Below are 15,237 nucleotides of genomic sequence, written 5' to 3'. Positions count from 1 at the left end.
ATACCTACCAGGCAAAAGAGAGGAGGGAGCTTAGCCAGCAGAAGGTGGGAGCCCCCACCCCACACGGGGCCAGAGTCTAGCCTGGGCCCTATACACCCACAGACCACCAAACTGGGAATCTGAGAGCCCCAGGGCCACCTGCAGGAGCAGGTTTTTCCATTGAAATTCCAGACGGATGACGCTCTGAGTAGGAAGACCAAGAGGTTGCCAACGGCCAGCAGCCAAGAGCACCAGACTTCTGCCTTTCCCAGGCTGGCTGAGGGCCCAGCCCCACGCAGGGGGTGGGGTGGGGGATTCTCCTGGGGCCAAGCAAGGAGAGCCCCATCCCCTGAGCTGCCCAGGGCGGGCCCCCAGGCTTGATGGCTCTGTCCTTCCGCCTTTCCCCTCTTGGAGCTATGGAGACGGAGGCCTGGTGGGCCTGAGCGCTGAGCAGGATCAGAGCCAGGTGGCAGCTGGGTGTTCGGTGGCCCAGGAACTCCAGTTCACCCCCTCTGCCCTTCCTCCATGTGCAAATTCCCTGGCCCCCAGGAGGGCCCCTCAGTGAGCTCACCATTGGGTCATCTTTTTTTTTACAAAATTCTCTTTATTCCCACTTCACAGCTGAGGAACCAGGCCATGCGGGACCCACAAAAGCCAGGAGCACCCAGCCTCAGCTCAGTGGGTCCATCCCCCTTTGCCCTTCATGGCCTGAGGCACCCCACAGTGTGATTGAAAGCCCAGAGCCTGGTCTCAACCCAAAACTGTGTGTCAGTGTGAAATACCGAGGCTGCCTGGGCATCAGAGTTAGCTGCCCCATGCCAAGATTCTTCCCCAGGGCCGCGACGAGTCGAGGCCAGGCCTGGGGCCTGACGGGGGATGGGGAACCTCCATTTCTGCCCTTGGTCTCCCAATGTTCCACACTCCTCCCCTCATCCTGCATCTTCCCCAAGCTGCGGCAGCTGGGCAGAGCTAGGATGGACCATGTGTGCCTCACGATACGCCATGCTGGGCAGTGGGCGGCTGAAGCCCAGGAGACTTGGCCAGGAGGTCGTCCTGGTGCATGAATGATTATAGGGACGGGGGAAGTGCTGAAGGAGTAACATGAGCCCACATGCCCACCTGTGACAGATGTGGGAGGGCTGCTTGAGCTGACAGTGAAGTTGGGGTGCCAGCTGGGGTCTCCTGGGCGGGTCCTGAATCCGGCTGAGCGGTCCAGATCCCCCTCTGAGGGTCTGTGCCTGAAGCCCGGCCCCAGAAGGCAAGACCCACGCACCCTGGATGTGAGGCCTCAGTGAGGGTTCCGAGGAGCTGGTGGGCATGGAGGGCGGGGGTCCCTAGGAAACAGCGACTCCACCCCCACCCTGCACTGTCCTCATAGGCACACAGGCACAGGAGAACAACTGATAGGCCCACATGGGGTCTCACTGATAAGATGGCTCGTTATGTCAACCTTGCAAACAAAGAATAAATCACAGTGATCCATGAGACTGACCAAATTGCCCAAATGGCATCCTGTTATCTCACTGGCGCCTATCTTCTCAAAGCTGTGAGATCACCAGATTCCAGACCTCTGGCTATGTGACCATCCCTTCAAAGAATTTTTCATTGGTCGGGTATAAGAAGGACTCCGTCAGAAAGGGAGAACACTAGTTCTCCTTAAGAGCCAGTCACCCTCTCTTTTCCCTCTAATAAATTTCCTTTTCTTGCTTGACTACCCTGCTCACCCACTTTTTCTCTGCACTCACCTTACAACACCCACTGCTCGGCCCCTACCTCCCTGCCACATCCCCCTCACCCCACAAACCTTGCTAGTGCCTGGGAGTCCCTACAGGGCAGGGAAAGGGGGAGGTTTGGCTACATGGGGTGGGCAGGGAGGGCGTGGGGGGGCCGGGGACTCTGGGAGTGGGCAGTAGGTATAAGCACATGGCCAGCTTTTTCCTGGGAAGGAGGTCTTGCCCCAGAACCGACCCTGAGTGTGCAGAGACCCTGGACAGCATCCACCCACCTCGCTTTCCTCTCCCCTCCCTCCTCCTCCCCGTTCAGCAGAATTTTTCGGGAATGAGGTCCTTCCTGAGTGTCCCCCAGCTGTCTGTTCTTTATCAAGGGGAATGAGGAGAGATAGGTAAGTACCCCCATGTCTGGGAAACCCAGGGACAGTTGGCAGGGGCAAGGGGCTCAAGCTGGGCACCTGGCCAAGTGTGTGGCCACAGCAAGATTCCAAGCCCCCACCTTCTGGGTCCACTGGGATGGAGGGTAGTAGCCATGACCCCCAAGCTGCAGGTGGGAGTGGTGTCCCTGATGGCCTCAGGAAGGGGGGCTGACCTACACCCCCAGCTCCACTGGGATCTGCTTGGCCTCAAAGGTGCTGAGATGGAAGGAACATCAAGGTGGGGCCACAGATCTGCAGGAGACAGAGCACAGTCATCCACCCTGGTCCAGGCCCTTCCCACTGCTCTGCAGGGCACGGTGTGCTGGCCAGCAGGGGAGGTTCAGGCACCCGGGGGTGAACATGGTTACAGAGGGGTATCGGAGAGGGGGCGGGGGCCGGGATGGTAGAAGCCTGCAGGGCCTCTTCTGGGGAGGAATCCGGACGCTACACTTCTCCTGAAACTCAAGATCAAGATAAGAAACTGGTATTTACATGTCAGTGCATCTGAGGAGACCCCGAGATGGGTTGGAGGTGGACTGAGGATGTCTCCCTCTTCCCTGGGGCCACCAGGACTCTCCAGCCTGAAGTTTGACTGATGTCTGGTTCACTGGTATTCTCCCCTGCTTGGCCTCAATCTGCTATTCCATCTCATCTGCTTTACTGCTTTGTAATTTGTCGACGTGTCTCAGATTGTACACACGCTGGGGTATAAAATCTCGCTGCCCCCACCTGCTGCCCGCCCCCCTCCACCCCCGCGCCTCCTTTCCAGGCTGAGCACTGCCAGGGCCCAGAGTTTGGTGTGACTGGCTTGGTTTCTGGAAGATGCTGCATCACTGAGGACTAACGTCACTGGAGTCTTAGGTCCTTGGTCCCCTAGTCTCAGGGATGAGCAGAAGTGTCCCCACACTCCCCCTCCCTGTGAAAACCTCTAGAAGGTGTGGGAGGCCCTGAGATGCTGTGACTTCAGAAGGCAAATGAGCCAGTACCCAGTGGGCAGGGCAGAGATGCCATCAATTGGGGGCTGGCAGTGGGGACCACTTCCCTAGACTGCATGAGAAAACCCTCAGCGCAAGACCACAAGGCCCACCCAAGGCCCCACAGCGCAAGCCCACAAGGTGCCTGGGAGTTGGTGCTGCCTGGGGGCTGAGGGCTGGTGGGGACTGGGGCGGCTTGGTTCCAATTCTCGTGTGAAGACCGTGTTGCAGGGGAGAACAAGGAAGCGAAGTGGCTTCAGGATTAGAAGATCCAGACTGACAACCAGCATGGATCCCAAGACCCTTCAAGGCAGTTCCAGCTGTAACTCAAAGGGGAACAAACAGACTGGTGTTTTGCTCTGGATCAGCCCTGAGATGGGGTGGACAGAGGCGGAGATTTCTGTAAATCTCCCATTCCTCCAGTAACAGCCCTGTGGCCCCTGCAACAACCCCCTGAAGCTACTGCCCCCTGCTCTGTGGCCCCTGCCCACGGGCCTCACGCAAACCATGGGGATGGCACAGCTACGTCCTTCCTGTCTGCTCGTGCTGATGCCTGGCCCTGCCATCTGTTGCTGCTGAGCACCTTCCAAGCCTCCCCAAACCCCAAGACTCTCCTCTTCCTGGGCTGCCCTGAGGCCTGGGCACCACTGTGCTGGGCGAGGCATCAGCTGCACCTGCCCACCCGATAAGAAGGCAGAGGCCTGGCACAGCGGAGGCACTGGGCTGTGACCGGCAAAGCCAGCCTCAAGGTGGACACAAGCGACCCCACCCTCCCTGTGCTTGCCGAGCCCAACTCTCGCACAACTGGTGGGGCCACATCTGCCCTGGACACCCTCCCTGGCACACTGCGGCCACTTCTGCAATCTCTTGCCCGTTTCTCCTGTGCAGGGCAGGAAAGGTAACTTGCAGCCTGAGGGAGGAAGGCCAGCTCAGGTCCCATCCCACTGGGTCAGCTCCTGACCTGACGTTTCAGCTTCAACTCTCATGGAGGTTCAGCCGTGTTCAGGCCTGGCCCTGGTGGCTGGCTCGCCGGGAGAGCCAGAGCGGCAAGCCCCTCTTTCCAGCAGTGAGACTAATGCTCACTTTCTTTGATTCAGATGCTAAACACTTTTTAGTAGCAAATAAGTCACTCATCACTCAGCAGAGGGTATGTCGGGAACCCCACTTCCCCCTGGAACAGACCACGTCCACCCTCGGTCAGGACCTCCCCACAGGACTGAGGAGCTCACGAGGCCCCAGGTGAGCACTGCTGGGGGGCCGCCCAGCACGTGCACATACATCTCTGTGGCTTACACATTTTTTCTTTAAATGAAGGACATTCTTGTTTTCGCCCAAATATCTTTATTTCTTTGTCCAAGAACCTCTGTGATGAGTATGAATAGGATAAGTAGTAAAGACTGTCCATTAAAACCAGTATCTTAGTTATTTCCAAAACACTTCAGCCACAACTAAACCATCAGACCCACGCCTGCCCCTCCCTCCACTGCCCCGAGATGTAGCGAGTGGCCAGGTGAGCCATGGAACACCCAGGGATGTCTGCCCATCCTCAAATTGAGGGTATAGCATCACTCAGATAATTCAAAAGTTACAGAACAAAGTGAGGCCCGCACTGGGCTTTCCTATCAGAGTTCACAGCATCCCATTCCGAGACCAGAGCAACCAACCTCTGAAAAGCCAAAATGGGAGAAGCCAGAGGACAACCAGGATGGGAGGAGATAGCTTTTCCTGCACAGACTGAGGCCGCTGGCCCAACCTAGAGACAATGTGTCCAAGCATCGCGACCCTAAGGTCACTCCGGTCTTCCACCCAGAACCTGGCCTTCATCCTTCCCAGATCTGCCCAAAGTCCTTTTGAAACAGGAACCACGATCCAGGCTCCTGTCAGGGTGGAGGCCCCACCTCCCCACAACCTGTGGTCATGATCCAGAGGGGAGCACACCCCACATCATCTGAACATGGAAACTCAGCCCCCACAGTGCTGAGACATACACGTTATCACCGTGGGCAGGAGGGACTCCCAGCAGACCGAGGTGCAGACCCAGGGGTCCCAGCTTCCAGACCCTCACCTAAGCCTCACAGGCCTCACAAGGGCACATCCCAGGGTCCAGAAACTCTGCCCCTCCCTGTAGGAGCCTGATGGCTGCAGAGCTTGGGGAACCCGTGGGGCTGTGGTGGCCAAGGGTGCAGCCTCCTCTAACATAGGGGGCATGTGTCCAGACTGAGTGGGCGGAGGAGAAGGTGCTGTGGTACCTCCGGGGTCAGGGGGACCAGGAGAGTCCTGCCCCCACAGCCATTTCTGGGGCTCTCTTTGTACTCGAGGGTGGGGCAGGATGACTAACTCTTCTCCCAGCAGGTACACAAACCCCAGGCCAGATGCTTTGTGGGGAGGCCCTGAAACCTTGCCCAACCCTGGCAGAAGCCAATTGATGAACATGACCCTCCCCCTAGGCTGTGCTGCCCAGGCCTCCCCCATGGCTGGTCTATTTACCGTTCCTGGCTCCCCTGACCATTACTTTTACGTAAAAGGCATGGATGGCTCTGAGACGAGGAGGGGGTTGTAAAGACCTGAACTTGTGCAGACAGACCCTCAGCTGGAAAGGAGGCCCCGGGTGAGCTAAGGATGGCCACACTGGGAACACACTCCAGGCTTGTGTCAGGGACCCTGGCCGGTGATGGAGCAGAGCCCAGCCTGGCATGAACACAGTGTCAGGGTGACTCTCAGGGGCCGGCAGCGTTGGGGTGCTCTGCACAGAGCTATGAGAATATCACATGCTCACCTCCACCCAGAATCCAGCACCATCAGCCCTCCCAGCCCCACTACTGCTGCCCCTGGAGCTGCCTGCCCCCCAGAACCTTCTCCAAGGCGTCATGATCACTGATTCTGCTTCCCCGAGCGGAGGCTGCTGGCCCCACTTGGCTTCGTCTGCACTTAAGTCAGTCTCCAGTGGCCAGGGAATGACCCTCTGTCCGCTGACAAATAGGGACTCCACCCTGGGCACAAGACTCCTTCCTGAGAAAGGAGGGTGTGGCTGCCCTGCCAGCTCCCGGGCCCCACGTCAGCACAGCACAGTCAACACTGATCCTTGTGAGGGGAAGCTGGTCCCCTCCATTTACTCACAGTTGAAAAATGATCAAACATTAGCAAATCAAAATTTGGGATGATTCATAAGGCACCTTGTTCAGTGGAAATGGTAGAAATGAGTTGAGCGGGAGGGAAGGGGTGCATGTCCGGCATGGCTGCTTCTGGGCAGGGCTGCTGGGCGGGCCACCTGGAGCTACATGAGTGTTGGGTCCAAGATGCCGTGGTCGGGGTTGCAGGTGAAGGCAATGGTGATGGCGTAGCGGGTGCCCCAGTGGACCTTCTCCACCCGATGCAGGTTCTCAGACCCCGAGGTGAAGAAGGATACCCGACCTGGGAGAGGAGAGAGCAGAGCATGACCTCAAGGTCACACACACAGCTGGGACTCAGAGGACCTGCGTTCAGGCCAATGCAGGGACACAAGGAACCTGGTGGACTGGAGAAACGACTGATGCAGAAAGGCGGGGCTCGGAGTCAAACCAGCAGGATGAAGGATGCCCCAGGCCTGGGCACAGCCTCTCTGTGGGTCAGCCTAGAATTGCAGTGAGGCCCTGCCACCCACCCCAGGGGCCCCTACAAGCCATGTGACCTCCCCAGGCCCACCTGAGGATCTTATTTCTAATCACACATGGAACAAAACCAAACCCTGGAGGGTGATGACAATGTTTTAACAGAGAATTAGGAAAAACAGGTCAAGGCAAACACCCAGCACCTATAGCTCCCTCCCAGGGCAGCTAAAGACAGGACACAGGAGGGGGCTTCTAAGGTCCTGGAGTGGGCGGGTCCTCTAGCCATCTGTGTTCAGAGAACCCAGTGTCTATGTGCTTCAGTATTTAACTGGCCTCACACATACCACTGAGTTTTTTTTTTTTTTAGGACAAATGGAGTTGACCCTAATGGAGTCATTAGGGAGGAGCCCTGGGATCCCACAGATGCCATGTTCCTACCACATGGCCCAGCCCCAAATGTTCCATGACAGGGACTTTCCTGGTGATCCAGTGGTTAGAAATCTGCCTTGCAATGCAGGGGACATGGGATTAATCCCTGGTAAGGGAACTAAGATCCCACCTGAAACTAAGCCTGCGGGCCGCAATGAAAGATCCCACATGCCACTACTAAGACCAGATGCAGCCAAATAAACAAATTAATTAATTAAAACAATTTTTCCATGACAACTTCATTTCCCTTCAAAGGTCACTGCCAGGAACTTGACTGCTAAATCTTTGAAAGAGGAGAAAAGTCTACCCCAGAGTCCACTGTTTTCTGGTTGTAAACAAAAGAACCATGCTCTGCCTGAAAGTAGCATAACAAAAGAAAACATGCAACACACGGAAACCTCTGCATGGGGGCCTGGGGACACCTGGAACTCAGACCCTCCTCTGGACCAGCCAGGCTGCCCCTGACCTGAAGAAAACACTCTTTCCCAGAGCAATCTGGAGTCATACCACTTCTTGAGGCTCAAGTTGTTAAAGGACATTTTGTCCTTGGTTTCTCCAGTTTCAATCACACCTAAGACATCAGACAAGCAGCCAGGCCAGTCTGCACAGTGGGCTCAACGGCCTCCTTGCCCATCCATGCCATCTGTGCACCTCCACCCCTGCAGACACAGTTATCAAATATCACTGACTGGCAGCAAGAGTGGGGGGTCTCTAGGGGCCCCCAGTGTTTCTGCACACTTTGCAAACAGAGGCACCAAAGAACAGAGAAGAAAAGACTGAGGAAAAGTCAATCTCCTCTTGGCCTGTGGGACAACAGGAAACTGTCCACCCCTCGTGTTGGAGCCTTTGAGGGAAGAGAAGCTCATGTTGGTGCAGAAAAAGGTGATTTGAAGAAATAATGACCAACACTTTCCCTACTTGATGAAAACTTTGACTTTTAACCCAATAAGCTTGTTAGGATAAATACTTCAAGTGGGATAAATACAAATTCACACTGAGGCACATCATAGTCAAACTGATGAAACCAGAGACTAGAGAGCAGCTTGCAGGTGGAGAGCAAAGAGGCAGCTACTACAGGGCAGTGACAGTGGTGATGGCAACAAGGGAGCCAGAGGAAAAGGATAATGTTTTTTTTAAAAAAAGAAAAAACCCACCAATCCAGAATTTCACCTCCAGTGAAGATATCCTTTAGAAAAAAGCTGAAATAAGAATATTTTCAGAAAATCATCTCCAGAAGACCTGCACACCATGAAAAGCTGAGGCAGAAGAGGAATGTACCTGTTGGAACCGGGATGCACAGGAGGAGATGCAGGGGGCTGGAAAGTGAGTAGGTGGGAAAACTGAAAACACTCAGCATATTTCCCTGTTAATTTTCATAGGAGATAATCAACTGTAAACTTAGCATCCCAGGAAAGGCCACAGTCAAGCACCCCAGAGTCCACCTGTGAGTCCTACCTGCTCTCGGCTCCACCGTCTTGTTGGCCCCCTCCTCCATGAACACAAACCGTCCCCCACCGAAGTCATCCAGGTAGTCGGAAAGGTACAGTAGTGACGTGTAGTCAAAGGAACCATAGGTCACCTGTGGGCAAAGCATGAGGGTACGTCACCATCTGCTTGTGGGAGGACTTGGTTCTCAGGAAAGGACAGAACCCAGGCCTCACACTGTCCTCCCAATTGCAGAAAACCCTCTGCTGAGCACCAGCTTGCCAAGGTGACCAAGACTCTGTTACCTTCTTGTGAATTCAGTACCACACGGTCTGTGGAGCTGGACTTTCTACAAAGATCTGGGCTCCCTCCACATCCCCCACCAAGACCCCATTTGGAGGTCCCTTATCTGGTATCAGGGCACCAAACAAACACCAAAGTGACTTAAATCTGAGAACAGCTCAGGGCAGTCCCCTTGAGTTGCTTCAGCAGTGAATCTCACATCCACTGAGCTGCACAGAACCTGAAAGAGACCGGGATTGGGGGTGTCCAATAGCCTCACCCTCTCCTACCCACCCAGCTCAGATACTGCAAAGGAACCACCCCAAACTCATGTGAGCACAGTGACCTGGGAAGGAGGCAGGCTCTGGCAGGTGGTGGGGATGACAGAGGCTGGTGGGGTCTAAGCTGTCCTGAGTCGGAGGCTGGAGAGCTTCACAGCCAGGATGAGATGCTTCACTCCTGGAGTCCCCTCATGGGAGGACATCTTTTTGTCACATCCATGCATGAGCGACCCCTTGGCTATGACAACCACTCGGGTCCTGTACACCCTGTCACAAGACCTCCTAGCTCTAACACGTCTGAGGCCACCCTGCTCATCACTATTGACTTGCTTTCCCTGCCTAAAGAATATCTTTCTTATCTTTCTTCCTTTGAAGTTGGATCACAGAACTAGGCTATCTTCAATGTTGTCTCTCTTAAACCCACCCTTCCCAGTATGTGGAAGGCTGCTCTTTCTTCATGCAGGGAAATTCTTCCGGACTCCGTCCCAACTCGAGGTTCCCTTCCCCATTTGCTGCATGAACCTGTCTGTCCTCCGCACATGCTGTCTTTGCCCTCAACCCCACAGAACCTTGTTTTCCCCTCTGCAATGTCTATGATGATCTTATACTGAAGGTCTCAGCCCTGGTTCCCTAATGAAATAACACATCTAGACAATGGTTATTCAATGAGTCAATGGCTGCTAAACCTGTGAGGTGAGAGCGAACAGGAAGCTTGATTGTGGGTGGATGAGGTTGAACCCAGTGATCAACTGTAAGCCCACGAGAGCACCCAGGGTGAGGCCCAAACTTCCAGCCTGAGTCCCCTCGAACCCCCTGAGCTACACTGGCTCAGATGAGCAACTGGCCACATACAGCTGCTTCAGTTTAGCTTAATTAAATACTGGGTTCCTCAGTCTCACTAACCACAGGGAAGTGCTCCTTCCTCCGTCAAGCTCAAACAGTCGAGACTAAATAAACACATGAATGTCTGACCAAATTTCAGGCAGAAGCCCAATCTGCGAGCTTCTGCCCAAACCCTTGGCTTATTTTTCACTTCACTTCCTTTGTTCCAGCATCAAGCAATGCAGAGATTATCGGGGTCACCTGAGCACACCTGCAGCTGGGGTGACTGCCAACAGCCCTCAGACGTTTCTGTGGCCAACTCTCCCCTGGCCCCATGCTAGGCGCGCTGACTGAGCAGGTCAGGGTGGGGCTGAGGGGCAGGCGGGAGAGGGCTTCAGTTGTGGCTGATGAAGACCATTGATAGATTAGGTGTCACCATGTCTAGGGAACAACAGGAGGTCAAAGAAGAGGAATCCATAGAATCCACAGTGGTCAAGAGATCACCCCCCCCAAAAAAGGGGGGAAAGGGGGCCTCCTGGGCAGGGGCAGGAGACGCATATCCAAGGGAGACCACCCAACAGAAAGGGTGAATCAAGGCCGGGTCAGGTGACATTCGATGAAGCTCACGGCTCAGGCAGAGACAGCTCTGCATCTGGGAAAAAGTAGCAGAGGATGGTCCCCACCAGGCCCTCCCTGTTCCGTAACATGCGTTTCACCATCTTCTCTCACGAGAAACAAGTCTTATTTCCTCGACAGCATCACCAGAGAGGAAACATCTAAAACCCCAACTACGTGAACAGATAGCACTTCAGTGGACAAGCCCCAGGGGCACTCACCTTGTCCACGTGTGCGTGCCAATATTCGTCATGAGCCGTCCGGGCCTCTGTGCTGTTGATGCGGGAAAAGAAGGTGGGCTTTGTCAGGTGCAGCGAAGACGCACTGATGCCAAACGCCTGGGCGATCGCCAGCTGGACCTTCTGCCGCACGTCCCTGCCGAGAGGACACATGTGTCACTCGGAGCAGCTGAAGAGGATTCTCCACGGGTCCATGGAACCCACATCAAACTACACCACAAAAAGACATGAGCTGGAGAAGGCGGAAAAGTGAGCAGATATACACGTGGGTTCACACACATGTGACAGGGTATCATGTGCAAAATGAGGAACCTGAGAGCCAGTTCTCTGCAGGACTCACCCCAGCACTCCCAGGCCCCCACTACCTTCCCCACCTCTGACCCAGGCGTTCCTTCCCTTACCGGTACAACTGGAAGTCCTCTTCTGAGAAGATAGTTTGTATTTTATCCCCAAAGTATCTGTGAAAAGAATAAGGAGTATTAACATAAGGAGTATTAACATGAGACATTTTATTAATGTTTCCTTATTTCCTTTGGGGCTTCCCTGGTGGCTCAGACAGTAAAGAATCTGCCTGCCATCAGAAGACTCAGCTTCAATCCTTGGGTTGGGAAGATCCCCTGGAGAAGAGAATGGCTACACACTCCAGTATTCTTGGCCTGGAGAATTCAATGGACAGAGGAGCCTGATTATGGTCCATGGGGTTGCAAAGAGTCAGACATGACTGAGCAACTAACACATTTCCTTTCAATTCAGTCTTTCCTCCAGTTAACCAGCAAGTCCTTGAGAACCAGCTGGGCCTTCTTATCTTGCAGCTGCTCTTTCTACAATAACCATGTGAGAAAAGGGAGGGGGGGTGGGAGGGTGGTACCTGGCAGGTGAAACTGTTAGTTGCTCAGTTATGTCCAATGCTTAGTGACCCCATGGACTGTAGCCCATCAGGCTCCTCTGTCCATGGGATTCTCCAGACAAGAATACTGGAGTGAGTAGCCATTTCTTTCTCCAGGGGATCTTCCCGACCCAGAGATCGAACCCAGGTCTCCTGCATTGCAGGCAGATTCTTTACCATTTGAGCCACCAGGTGGGGTGACATTTAGTAAGGATGGGAGATCTCTTGCTTCTCCTGGCCCTCAGGAGGCAGCTCTTAGGAGCCGGGCCTGCCACTCACCTCTCCCTCCGACCCCATCCCTCAGCCCCTTCCCAACTAGACTATCTCGTAAAGCAAGGAGAGCGAGGACCCAGCCCCTCAGGAGAGCTTAATCTCCCAGTCCTCACTTGGCCGCAGCCTGATGGCAAATGTCGAGGTTTTCCCAAGACTTGAAGCCCTTCTGATCCATACACACAAGTCTCACTCAGGTGTTCCTGGATAAAAAATGGGCAGACCCTCTCACCCCAGGTTCTCACCTGTACAGGTTTACAAAGTGCTTCCCAACAGACAAGGCCCCCGAGTGCAGGTCCAGGATGGACGCCTGGAAAAGACGTTGGCAGAGTGGTGTGAGGGCTGCCTGGCAGGTGACCGAGCTCTAAAAGCCACCAACGTTAAACACGAGTTCCTAAGACCTGTCCTCGCACACCCAGGTCAGGGTGACAATGCACACAGGCTGGGTTTCAAGACATTTGGACAAAGGTGTGTGAGGTGCTGGTTAATTTTTAGAACAGGAGGCCCTGGAGTCATGCAGGTGCACTCGCTTTCAGCCTGGCTCCTCCCTGTGACTAACTCACCTGGAGATGGACATGTGGGCTGCTCCCAGTTCAGGCTATTGCAAATAAGGCAGCTGTAACACTGGTGGACAACGTTTTTATCATGGGAGATGCTCTCGTCCTCCTGCGTAAATGCCCAGGAGTGGAACTGCTGGGTCATCACTCTTTAATGAACCACCAGTATTTCCGACCCCTGCCCATTCTGCCTCCAGGAGGCCTTCCTCATGTCTTAAGTGGAGAGTGGGCATGAGCACGGACCACCTCTACCCTGTCTGGGTGTCTTTCCTCAATGATGCAACGACCATCCCAGGGGCATTGTCTGAACACAATCTTGGCTTAAAAAATGTTAACTGCCCTTAAAGATATCAAACCTAGATGATTCATTGCAAGAAAACTTTTCATGTAAATGCTGAGCAGAGAGTAAAAGAAGAGTCCACACACAAATAGGTTTTAATAAATATTCCCCTTAAAGTGAATCAAACTAAAAGGAGAAGCTTAATTTTCAGAACTCAAAAGGAAAGAGTCTGCAGAATAAGAGTCATGGAGATAATGACCAAACTATCCAGAGGAGAGCAGATGTTCCCCCAGGACCCACACACTGGGTGAGGAGATCCCCACTGGGACCACGTGAGAACTCCAATGTAAGGTGCTCGCACAGACGGACTCTCAAGGCTACCCAGGAAGCGGATGAGATGCAGAGCTGCACTGGCCTGTCTGAGTTCCCTGTGGTTGCTGTAAATGGCAGGCTTAAAACAGCAGGAATTCATCGTCTCAAGGTCTGGAGGCCAGCAGGCTGAGATCAAGGTGTCAGCAGGGTCCTTCTCCTTCTGAAGGCACCAGGGGAGGATCCTTCCTTGAATCTTTGGGCTTCTGGTGGTGCCAGGGGCCCCTTGGTTTGTGGCATGTCACTCCACTCTGCTCCGTCTTCACATGGCCTCTTCTTCGGTCTCAAATCTCCCTCTGCCTTCCTCTTACAAGGACTCTTATCATTGGATCTAGGGCCACCTTGATAATCCAGGATGATCTCATCTTGAGACCCTTAACTTAATGACATCTGCAAATACCCTTTTCCCAGATAAGGTCCCATCACAGTTCTGGGTGGATGCATTTTTCAGGGGCCACTGCTGGATCCCCTGCAGTCTCACTCAGTGGACAACAGTCCGTATACTGCATCTGTGGGGGCCTGCACATCCTGTACCCTCATTTCACCTCGGAGGGAGAGCAGAGCCAAAGGGGTAAAAAGAAAACTGAAGTGGGAACGCCACACAACTCACCCCTCCATCGGATCCTCCCAGGGACAACCCCTTCTCGGCTATGCTGTAGGGGAAGATCTTAAGTCAGAATTCAGTTAACAGCATCATCTATGATACCTCTGACACACACCAATCACACAGTTAACACAATGTTAACAGCTCACTTAATGTTTATGACAGAATCACATGTTTAGACCAAAGGACTTGACTTTCAAGTTAAGTAAATGTTAATATTTTGTCACCATCTCATTAACATCCTATGACACAGTTTGGGGACAAGTGGGCTTACTTTCCATCTTTAGTTCAGAGACCTAGTGCTGAGTTGAATGGGTTCCTCTGGGCTGGGAAGTCTCTCTCCTGTCATCACAGGCTGGGAGGCAGACTTTGTAATCACCAGCTCAGGAGGCAGAGGCCACGTGGTACCCTGGGCTGGACCTCACAGGTCTACCCGTGTCAGTGAAGACGCAGGGGTTTCTGGTGCCTCTGACAGATGGCCACCCCGGAAACTGATTAGGGGCTGGCTCCAGCCCTCACACCGGTGACCCCTCACCCAACAGGCCCCTACAAGATTATCTAGAAACAGGAAGATAGTCTCCCCTTGGGATTCAGCTCAACACACAGACCAGAAACTGCTCCACTAGGCACATGCTTGTGTCTGAACTCCATGTTGGAAAAATCAAAGCATCAAGATTTGCTTCTAAAAGACAAGGAAGAATCCAATGCCAACTACTTATAAGTAAGACCTCCTGCCTGGTCATGAGTTATGGCGAGCTAGTGGGAGGGCTAATCCCAATCAGTTTTGGAGAGGAGACTGAAATATTGTCTAGCAACTGCCTGGGGCCACTGTCTCTACACAAACGTCCACTGGGCCCCTCAATGGCTGATGGGAGAGCATCCCCCCCACCTCCCCTGCTGCCCCTGGAGAGGGCCTGGGCCTTTGGAAGGTTCCATCAGCAACCACATCACTGAGGGCAACAATCTTTCCTCCTAGAAATCAGAAAAGCCCATCTTGGCCTTGGAAGTATGCAGGGGAATTCTTAGGGAATTCTAAATGAATCTCTTGAAATCTTCCTCTTAGTAGTAATTCTCTGCTCCCCGCCCCAGCCTCACTCTCCCATTCATTCAGGACAGAAGCTCAGAGATGCGTGTACCTGCGAATCCTCCGGGCTTCGTCCCTGGTGATGACGGCGTCACTGACGCCCCGGCCACACTTCCTTGGGGAGCAGCCTGGAAAGAGTCAAATCAGGATGTCACACAGCCCCCGCTGAACCCTGACAACAGAGTAGCATGCCATTGTCAAGGACTTACCTGTGGGCCCCCTTTCTCAGGGACAACAGAATTTTGTGGGATGGGGCCTTGCCTTTCACAGGATTAGAGGGCCAGGTTTGGAAATTACAGGCCACGTGGTCAGAGTGAATTTCGGATAAACAATGGTGACTTTCCAGTACATGCACGTCCCCTACATCAAATTTCACTGTGAAATTTCCCCTACAAATTTCACTGT

General features: G+C 53.7%; 1 protein-coding gene across 1 annotated transcript in view; it reads right to left on the bottom strand.

The window, feature by feature from the left end:
- Positions 1 to 6,178: 6,178 nt before the first annotated feature.
- Positions 6,179 to 15,237, bottom strand: part of OGFOD3 (2-oxoglutarate and iron dependent oxygenase domain containing 3) — a 14,681-nt gene continuing 5,622 nt past the window's right edge. Inside the window, exons 3-9 of the mRNA XM_081576912.1 lie at positions 14,885 to 14,960; positions 13,755 to 13,797; positions 12,184 to 12,248; positions 11,184 to 11,240; positions 10,765 to 10,918; positions 8,574 to 8,697; positions 6,179 to 6,513 (exon numbers count right to left, since the gene is read on the bottom strand). Coding sequence (XP_081433038.1) covers positions 6,377 to 6,513; positions 8,574 to 8,697; positions 10,765 to 10,918; positions 11,184 to 11,240; positions 12,184 to 12,248; positions 13,755 to 13,797; positions 14,885 to 14,960 — 656 coding nt within the window. The 3' untranslated portion in view covers positions 6,179 to 6,376. The remainder of the gene's footprint in view (positions 6,514 to 8,573; positions 8,698 to 10,764; positions 10,919 to 11,183; positions 11,241 to 12,183; positions 12,249 to 13,754; positions 13,798 to 14,884; positions 14,961 to 15,237) is intronic.

Source organism: Giraffa tippelskirchi, chromosome 3, assembly GCF_054371585.1.
Source record: "Giraffa tippelskirchi isolate mGirTip1 chromosome 3, T2T-mGirTip1v1.2.pri, whole genome shotgun sequence".
Classification (NCBI taxonomy): Eukaryota; Metazoa; Chordata; class Mammalia; order Artiodactyla; family Giraffidae; genus Giraffa; species Giraffa tippelskirchi.
This window is presented reverse-complemented; position numbering and strand designations above follow the sequence as displayed.